Here is a 10,176-nt window from a genome sequence, read left to right as displayed (position 1 = left end):
ACCGATCGCTGTGGCTCCCCCTGTGGACCAATGTTGGGGTTTTTTCTAATTTTTGGTATGACTAAGTCATGGTATGGTATGCTGTACATAATCAGGGAAACTGTCAGTGTGTCATTCTGTCAGTCAGCCATTCTGTCTGTCCCACGTTTTTCCAAAGCTCTGTCTGAATACATTGCTCTTCTTAATAGGTTCAGTTGACTATTTAATCTGCAGTTTCCTGTGACCTGTATCCCAAACACACACCAAGTGAAACTGTACGTGGGCAACTGTGCACTCAATGGGTATGGCCTAGAACTTAAAACAAAGGAATACTTTGCACATCTATTTCCAAACAGGTGTGTAGGAGACATACAAAAGAACAACAAAACTTGTGGATCAAAACCAGGCAAACCTGGTTTGGCTGATGAAGGTCTAGTCACTGAAACTTTGCAGCATTAAAGTCATTATTTTTGCAAGTTAGACACTGTGCGGGAGTCTTTCCAGATCAAATATACTGTAGCTGGAGAGTCTGGTTCCTGGGCACCACTGAGGTGCCCTTGAGCAAGGCGCCAAAACCCCAACTGCTTGAGGCCCCAGTCTAGTCTTAGTGTTTCTGCACTGGGTACTTTTACTTTTAATACTTCAAGTACATTTTTGTACGATGAGTACTGATGATAGTGCAAGGCTTTTACTTTTACTTAGCTTCCATGTCGGTATTCCAGCTTGCTTCGTCAAACTGGGGGCGTGCCAACTGACATCTGCTGAATAATATACTGACTATAGACAAGTACCCCATACAACCCTACTTTAAAAAATCTGAATAATCCCTCTGAATAAACACAAAGCATATCGTATCAACACACTTACACGTGAGCAAATGTTTAGATATTACTTGATAAATTATATTTCTTTTATCTATATTTTTGAGCCTCTTCTGTAAACTTCTTTTTAGTGAGGAGTTTTAGATTTACTCAGGTGTAGAGGTAACATCAGACAGATGTTATATCAGTGTGTGTGAGCAGGTATTTTGATCAGTGGTTTAAAATCCTCACAAGACTCTAATATCTAACTTCTGAGATAGATTTTCTCTTCATGTCATTGATATTATCTCTGCTAGTTTTTACTGAGGAAAGATTTATGTGCTGGCCTTGAGAAAATAAAATATCGGCAGTATGAAGGTTTAATTCAAACTTATCTTGTTTTATTTGACTTTACTATGTCTCATGTTTGCTTCAAGTTTTATTATCAATATCATTCATGATTTACTTTATGGTGCTGCGATCTGTTTTGATTTTGTGTCTATCAAACTATGAAGAATGAAATATGCACACATGCTGACATTAAAAGTTAAACTCATGAAGGACTTCCAGAGTTTGAGCCATGTTCCAAACTTCTCCCGTCACCCTGGGGGGATGATGTCAGAGAGAAATCAGACGGAGAAAAGAAGGAGAGAATTATAACAACTTAAATTCCAATTATTTCTTATTTTGTTTTGAGTGAATATTGTTTTGCCTCCGACTTTGCCAGACTGTCAAAAGAAGCCTGTCATGCTACATTTAATACAGACTGCTGCGTCTGACTTTTCCTCATCACTTTCCTCCAAGCGCACGCACACACACACACACACACACACACACACACTCCCCTGGCAGTCACACTCGTCCCTGTTCCCCATCAGCTCTGTCCCTGCTTATGAATTGAATAATTTAAGCTGTCTCCAGTGTTGATGCTGGGTCGCTGAAACTTCCAGAAATGACGAGCTAAACAAAACAGGACTCTGCGACTGTGATTGAACGACAAGAACTTTAAAGTTCTGCGTTAAATACACAACAGAAGAAGACACAGAGAAAACACAAGGAGAAAATCACTTCTTAATTTATTAATCCCAGATGTTTGCTGTGTAAGAGTTGGTGTGACTTAAAGGAACAGTTCAGCCCCAAATCAAAAACCCACACATTTTTCCTCTTACCTGGAGTGCTGTTTATAAGTCTAGACAGTTTTGGTCTGAGTTGCAGAGTGCTAGAGATATCGGCCGTAGAGATGTCTGACTTATCTCCAACATAATGGAACTAGATGTCACTCAGCTTGTGGAGCTCAAAGTGCCAAAAAAATACTTTTGAATCTACTCATAAATGAGGGGCTTGTGACAGCGTGGCATGTAAACATTAACGGCGTCCTCCTCCACTGAGGTGTAATGTTACTTAGCTTAGCGGTGCTTGGTGAGCTAGCAGATGCATGCTTCCTTCTGACCTACACGTTTGCGGGTGTAGTTCTATAGAAAGAAAATAGTTCCTACATGGAGGTGCTGGAGCCTATCCCAGCTGACACTGGGTGAGAGGCAGGGTACACCCTGGACAGGTCACCAGACTATCACAGGGCTGACACATAGAGACAGACAACCATTCACACTCACATTCACACCTACGGACAATTTAGAGTTACCAATTAACCTGCATGTCTTTGGACTGTGGGAGGAAGCTGGAGCACCTGGAGGAAACCCGCGCTGACACAGGGAGAACACGCAAACGCCCCACCCTGGGTTTGAACCAGGCACCCTCTTGCTGTGAGGCGACAGCGATAAACACTGAGTATTTAAGAAACTACTGATCTACTGGGATTTTCAGCACAACCATCTCTAGGGTTTACAGAGGATGGTCCCAAAAAGAGAAAATATCCAGTGAGCCAAAATGCCTTGTTGATGCCAGAGGTCAGAGGAGAATGGCCAGACTGGTTCAAGATGATAGAAAGGCAACAGGAAGTCAAATAAGCACTGGTTCCAACCAAGGTGTGCAGAAGACCATCTCTGAAGCAACAACACCTTGTCCAACCTTGAAGCAGATGGGCTACAGCAGCAGAAGACCACACCAGGTGCCACTCCTGTCAGCTAACAACAGGAAACTGAGGCTACAATTCACACGGGTTTTCTCACCAAAACTGGACAATAGAAGATTGGAAAAACCACATTCAGATGGAAGCATGGATCCATCCTGCCTTGTATCAACGCTTCAGGCTGCTGCTGGTGGTGTAATGGTGTGGGGGAGATTTTCTTAGTACCAACTGAGCATGGTTTAAACACCACAGCCTACCTGAGTATTGTTGCTGAGCGTGTCCATCCCTTTATGACCACAGTGTACCCATCTTCTGATGGCTACTTCCAGCAGGATAACGCACCATGTCACAAAGCTCACATCATCTCAAACATGACAATGAGTTCACTGTACTCCAATGGCCTCCACAGTCACCAGATCTTTTAGGTCTTTTATATGATTTTGTGATAGAATTTTGTTTCTTTAATGCTCTCTCACACTACCAGTATTATAATGAGGAATAAGAAGTAAGAGTAAATAATTTGTGTGTAGGAGCAGAGTGGCCATTAAATCTCCCACGTTCCCAGTAAACTGAGATCCTCTATGGTAGCTTCTAAAATAAAACAATGAAATAATAAGAGTGAGGAAGAGTCTTTCCTGCGTGTGTGTTGTGTCTAAAATCAGTGACATTGAGTTTGACTTTACCTCCACCTTCAAACTAATTCATTTACTTCATTAAGGGATCACATGACAAATTGCCATTCTCCTCCACCGGCTTCAAAATAAAAACATAACTCGTGCCCTGACACAGAATGACTGGTGCAGTGAGTAATGAATGTATTTCATTCCTCATCATGCAGACAAGCCAACGCCCCTCCACTCTCCCCCTGCTCCTTTAATCAAGTCTCTCCTCTCCCTCCATCTCTGCCTGCTCAGCATACTCGCTCTCTTCGTCCTCCTCCCCCACTGCCCTCCTCTCAGCCTCCCCCCTCTTCTACTCCCCCCTCCTGTGCCACCGTAATTTATTTTTAGCTCCCTTGTTCTAATCTTAGCTCCCACCTCTGGAGGAAACCGAGGAGCGCTCTGCGATGCGGGGGCGTGATAAGTGTGCACTTGCCGCGTGTCGGCATGTGCTTGTCTGTGTGTGAGCGTGTGGGTGTGCTGAAGTTTGCAGTCATGTATGTGTGATGGAGTCATGCAGGAGTCTGGGAGCGGGCACGCACGTGTCAGGATGTATGTGAGCTGTGTGTGTGCTCGCAAGGACAAGAATGAACAAAGTGCTCTTTTTTTCTGCTGCAGCAGTGTGAGTGCAGTGTTAGTACAGTATGTGCAGGTGCAGGCACGATGTTGCTCTCGCCGTCATGTTTCTGCTGCAGAGATTGAACAGCACAAGAACACGGGGTACTCAAACATGCTGTAATGCCCCCCTCTCTCTGTAGCACAGCTCAGAGCACCCAGCTGACTGGTTGTTTCTGCACATTGCATTGTTTCGCCTGAGGCTGCGGGGTCATGACAGTCAATGTGCAGCCTGTGAATCAGCAGGGAGGGCCGCCCGAAGTAACCATCACTTAGATGATGGATCTTTTGCTTCCTCATCTTTTTCAGACAAAAACTTCTGCCTTCTTTCTCGCTTTGCAAACCATTTCCACATTTGGTACCGCAATGTTTCAATCCCTACTTCCCATCTCCTCTTCATCATCCTTTCTTGTATTTTTCATCAGGTCTGCAGCGGCCGACACGTCTTTTTCCCTGCTATAAACATTCTCATTCATCCTTTGGGATTGCCTCTTGCAGTATGTTTACTGAGCAGGAAGGTGCTGGGTACCTGCAGGCTTTTCCCCCATTTTCCAGCAGTCTTGTCTAACATACATATGCATACACACTCTCCTGGGCTGCTGGTACCAGAAGGGATCAGCATACATAACCAGGATGGACATCTGCAGCGCGGACCAAAGATACGGGCAGCAGCTTGTGCATCTGGACTCGAGCATCTTCTCGATGCTGCTACAGACACACGCTGATATGTGCACACATTTGCACCCCGCTCACACTCTGCAGTAAGCGTGCTGTGCCCGGGAGAAACACATGGCACTGCAGTGGAAAAGGAGGAACTGAAGAGAACAGAAAATGAGCCCCCTCCCCTTCGTCTGCCCTCCTCCTCCTCCTCCTCCTCCTCCTCCTCCTCCTTGTTTCTCTTCTCCTCGACTGGCTGAGCTATTTATATCGAGCAGGATCCAATCTTAGCAGCAGCTGCGGGGGACACAGCCAGTCAGGGACAGCCCGTGCTTCCCCCCTGCACTATTTTTAGCAGCAGGACAGCTTCAAACAGCAGCACTGAGCTATTCTTGTCCTGGTGTTTCGCTCCCTCTGCTGCTGCTGCTGCACCAGCCAGAGGCACAGGCTGTGTGTGCGTGTGTGTGTTTGATGGCAATAGTTAGGAGAAATTGTGATGTGTGCAGAGATCTGTGTGTTACAGTAGCAGTGGTGGAGAGGTCACGCATAGCTTTTATCCACAAGACCCCTCTTAAGGTGTTGCTCAGGCTGCCCATTAGCACCAAACAAAATGCCATTTATAATTTGCACTTTGATGGCTGCACATGGAGGGGTGGGACTGATCTGATGGGTGGTATGCCGCAGGATGTTGCTGAGTTTCTTTTTATGAGAAACTTTTCTTGTTTTTGCTAGATCATTCCTCTAGAATAACATATTAGATATAAGATATTTTCCTCGTTATTACTGGATACCAAATGATCATGGTTTTACAAGAGGCTTTTCTTGTTACATATAAACATATTTCTCTATCCTATTATATCACAAAACCAATGCTGCTGTTGTCGCATGCAGTCGGCTGTGCCTTTGTGCATTAATAAATACTCCCATGAACAGTCTTTATGCACCTGCACACCTTTCTTTCACCATTTAATGGACCATTTCTGTTGACGCAGTCCCAACCTTTAGCCACATTAGTCTCTAAATACCACTTCAAACTGCACAACTACTCATATTCCTTCTGAGTGCTCAGCATCGGATGAAGATGGGTTAATATGTACATAACCCTAGATGTATGTGATTTATAGCATTAAAATGTTTTGTTCAGATTTGGCCTCTACCTTCTAATTCTGACTAAAACAACCCAACAACTCCAACCCTATCTGCTGGCAAAATCATCACCACAAGAGGGCAGTCTAATCTGTTCAATTCAATTAAAAATATTTGTCCTTTAAGGGGCAATTTGAGGCATAAGGGCTTGCAAAAATAAAAACACACAAATCCAATCCAAGCAACCCAGTCACAACTCTTAAAAGAATAGTTAGTTCACAGCGTTTGAAGTGACGCTGCATGAGGTACTTGTCCATAGTCCATGTATTACATACAGTAGATGTCAGCTGACACGCCCCAGTTTGGAAATGGAGGCTGGATTACTGACATGAAAGCTAAGCCATGTACTGCTGTGGACGGGGGCAGCAACAAAACCTACTTTAGCCACCCAAAACAGTCAATGTTAATTTGTGTATATGCAGTATTTAGAATGTTTTCACCACTTTACTTTGCCATCAGACTTCCCCTTTCCAATGGAGAACTGAAGCTGTTATTGCTCTTGTCAAAGCCTCCAGACTCTTTGCAGTCATTTCACCGCACAAAACACAGGAGCTGCTCGTCTGCTGCCGCCTCCATCAGTTAGTTTGTGTTCTTGTGTGATTTTGGTGTTTAAAGGATTAGTTTGGATTCACAAGAGTCACACCATAAAGCCCAGAACAGACCAAAGATTCACAACGAGACAAAGCTGTTTTAGAACGTTGCAGAGAAAAGTAGCAGCCGAGTGAATTGGCCAGTCTGAGCTCGACTCAAGCCAGCTGATTGGTCAGCTGTTCAAATGGCCGGCGGCTGCTTTTACTGCTGGTCAAGTCAAAATGACCACAGACAGGGTCTCGCTGTGAATCTTTGGTCTGAACTGGGCTTAATCCAAACAAACCAACCAATCAAGGCAGAGGTAGACCAGCAACTCTCATGTTCTGTGAGCTGAAATTATTGTTACTGTCAATGAAGTCTGGCTTTGAAGAGAGCATAGCAAATTAAAGCAGTGAAATTATTTGAAATATAGCGTCCATTGTTGCTGCCTCTGTCCACAGCAACACACTGCTGAAAGGGACTACGTGAAAGTAACACACTGACATGGATAAAATCTGAACTATCCCTTTAAATTCGCTGTGTTGCCCTCTGCCCTTCAGCACTCTACATTACTGTGCGTACTCACGTCAGCCCCGTGGCCTTCTCGCAGATTGTACGTGAGGTCGTGCTGTATCTCGCTAACAAACTTCTGGGCGTACTCGGGGTAGAGTCGGAGGACCTCACGGAGGCCCTTGAGGCTGATGTACTGCAGGTCGCAGTAGGTCAGGGCCTTGACGTTGGCGTTGGTCTTGATCACCTGCTCCTTCGTGAGGGAGTCCGAGCCAATCAGATCTCCTTTACCTGCACATGTAGACAGACACAGAGACACATTAATGTCTTTGAAGCAGTACATCAGAGACGGTGTATTTCCACCAACTGTCTCCACCTGTGGGTGAAATAAACACACAGACTGTTTGAGCTGCAGATATTCAAAGACAGACGGTCTAGGTAATGAACAGGAATATCATTTCAACAAAGACAGTTGGGAGAACGTGTTGACTGTATGTATAATGTACATAAGAATTCATTTGGCCAGGGCCATCGCTGTATTTTTGTCCCAATTGTCAAAGTTGGCCAGTTGCATGGTTGATAGCTGAGTTGTTCTTAGTAAAATTAGAGGTATAACAACTCTTATTACTTGCTGTAATTCACCTCCCCTCGATAAACATGACAAACATGCTCCTAAGAAAGCTAACAGGGGTTTAACATCAACTGAAAATGACACTGATGGGAATGACAAGACACGTCAGACTGAATATTGAAACTAGAAAAGGCTGAATTCTAAATTTCTGAAGAAAAAGCCGTGGTTGCAGGTGAAAACTGGCAATTTAAATGTTTGAAATAGTCAAAATACTGACAGAAGCTGAAATGGCAGTTAAAGAGGTTTAAGTGGAGGTTTAAGTGGAAGCTGAAGTATCAGTGGCAGTTAAAGTGCTGAAAGGAGCTGAAGATTCTGACAGATTTGAGGGAGCTGAAGAGACCTTTGAAGAAACCTCCTAAACGTCTGGATCTTAAGGCCCAGACACACTAACCAGACTCCAGAAAACTAGCGGCTACAAAAGCCGACTGTTGCGTTGCCTCATGTTAACTATATCTCTGCAAATAGTTGCACTGAATGCACCAGAAAAGACTACAGCCGACGGCCAAAAGTAGCATGTAAGTTCTGCACATGCATGAGAGGAAATAACGCTCCACACAAGCGGTGGTCGTCGGTATTTATCATTCACAAATGGGACACCGGAAGACCTTCTTAATGCTATTAGCCAGTTAGTGCATTAACAACATGATCCAATATTAACAGAACTTAGCGTATTTACTGTGCGACAGTGGATAAAGAAAAATAATCTGATAATCTTCTGTAACGAGTTTGTTTTGATCTCACTCCCTCTGGACTTTAGCTTTTTGTTTACTTTCCTCACTTCTGTTTCTCTACTTGTGCTGAGCTGAACTACAGAGTGATTTCATTCACTGATGGGCTGATGCTGAATCAGACAAAAAAAGCTGGCAGGGGCCAACAAGGGGCAACAGTGTGGGACATACCGCACTGACTAGGTCGACAGACGCTCACCAATGGCCCAACATGGACCAGTGGCCAACTGTTGGTTTGGTGTGTCCGGGCCCTTAAATTATCAGAGGAAAAAAGGTGAGCACACATTAGCAGGCGCTGAGTTAATGGCTGGTCTCCGACATGTCAAACAGCGCAGGTTAAACACTATTTTGTAACATGAAACTCTTTTATTCAGTGTTTTTACTGGTTTAAATCACCTGGTCTGTTTGTTTTGGCGAGGAAGAGACCTCTGTGGATAATTCAGCTCCTGTTAAAAACCTCCACTAAGTCCTCCTAAATCTTACACACTGCTCCTTTAGCGCTTTTTAAAGCATCACTGCAGTAAGTTTTCTTCTGGCTCTCCTTTAGCCACTCTCATGCAAATCCACTGCAGGATCTGTACAGATGAATAATGTTGGGCACCACCCACAATTTCTTTTACAGTAATCATATTTGAGCGGATTATTTTTGTGTTTTGTCAGGAAATGCGTTGCAGAGGAGCTGTCTGTTGGCATTTCACAGAACAACCAAACCAGTAGGAGAAACAAAGCCGGGGTGTTACTGAAGATAACAAACACTGCTGCTCTGCTTATTATTCACCCACTTTCTTCTTCAACAATATGTGACCATACAGCATGCATATGCAGTGTTTTCATTAAGATTATTAACTGAGCGCACAGCGTGATGTCAAACAGAAAATGCATTATAGTTTATGATGGGCGACATTCATTTGTGAGGCGTTTGACAGACAAAGCTGCGGCAGTATTGGGAAAAAAAGGGAAAAAGTCAAACAAAGACTGCTTCAGGGCTGCACAGTCACACAGCTGAGAACAGAGGAGCAAGTAAAGGAAAGAGGGGGCTGGAGAAAAATAGGCAGAGAAACAGAGGCAAGATGGAGGGAGGCAGGGCAGGGTCGCCCAGGGACCTAAAATGGGTGATGGAGTGTGGAGGAGGACTGCAAAGAAGGAGGGTGAGAAAATGAAGGAAACAAGGGAGAGAAAGGTGAGATTGAAGAGGGACACAGTGTGGGGGTGGCTGCAGACTGGCATGGGCTGATTGAGTCAAAATGGATGGGTGGGGTGAGAAAGTGAGAGGGGAGGTGATAGTTAGGGCGAGCAGGAGTTTGGAGCATGCCATGTTAGCAGCTATTAGACGCTGACCTCAAACTCTCCTCCGAACCTCCTACCACCTCCACATCCGGCTGTCTCTGCACCCTCTTCTCTTGACCCCCCCCATCTGTGCTTGTACTTAATTTGGCACGATGGGCTCTTCACATGCTCCGTCTGTCTCTCTATCTTATTCACATCACTCACACTTCTGCTCCTCCACTTCCTATTTCATTCCCACACCACACAGTTCAGCTCCAATTGTCTTTTGTCACACAGATGTTGTGTGTCGACAGAGCCAAGAGCGACAGTGAGTGTCAGGGAGAGCTTGGGCTTATAATCACAGCAAAATGTTAAACTGAGCAGGAGGTGAATACTTGAAAGTGACATTTAAGAGTGTGTATTTGTCTCGGCTTCAAGTGTTTGTATCTGTGTGTGTGAGTGGAGGTGAAAGAGACGAGGGCAGCTTATGAAAGGAGTTCATTTTATCCACGTTAAAGATGTTAAGCCTTTAATACTGTATGCACTAACAGGTTGTTTCTTTGGTCCTTGCTCTGTTATAAATGTG

At 44.5% G+C, this 10,176-nt stretch overlaps 1 protein-coding gene across 1 annotated transcript in view; it reads right to left on the bottom strand.

Annotated features, from left to right (window-relative positions):
* The window catches only part of LOC126393409 (proline-rich protein 36-like), a 24,727-nt gene that overhangs the window by 12,676 nt on the left and 1,875 nt on the right, over positions 1 to 10,176 (bottom strand). Inside the window, exon 2 of the mRNA XM_050049566.1 lies at positions 7,042 to 7,256. Within this exon, the coding sequence (XP_049905523.1) occupies positions 7,042 to 7,256 (215 nt within the window). The remainder of the gene's footprint in view (positions 1 to 7,041; positions 7,257 to 10,176) is intronic.

Source organism: Epinephelus moara, chromosome 7 (genome assembly GCF_006386435.1).
Source record: "Epinephelus moara isolate mb chromosome 7, YSFRI_EMoa_1.0, whole genome shotgun sequence".
Taxonomy (NCBI): Eukaryota; Metazoa; Chordata; class Actinopteri; order Perciformes; family Serranidae; genus Epinephelus; species Epinephelus moara.
This window is presented reverse-complemented; position numbering and strand designations above follow the sequence as displayed.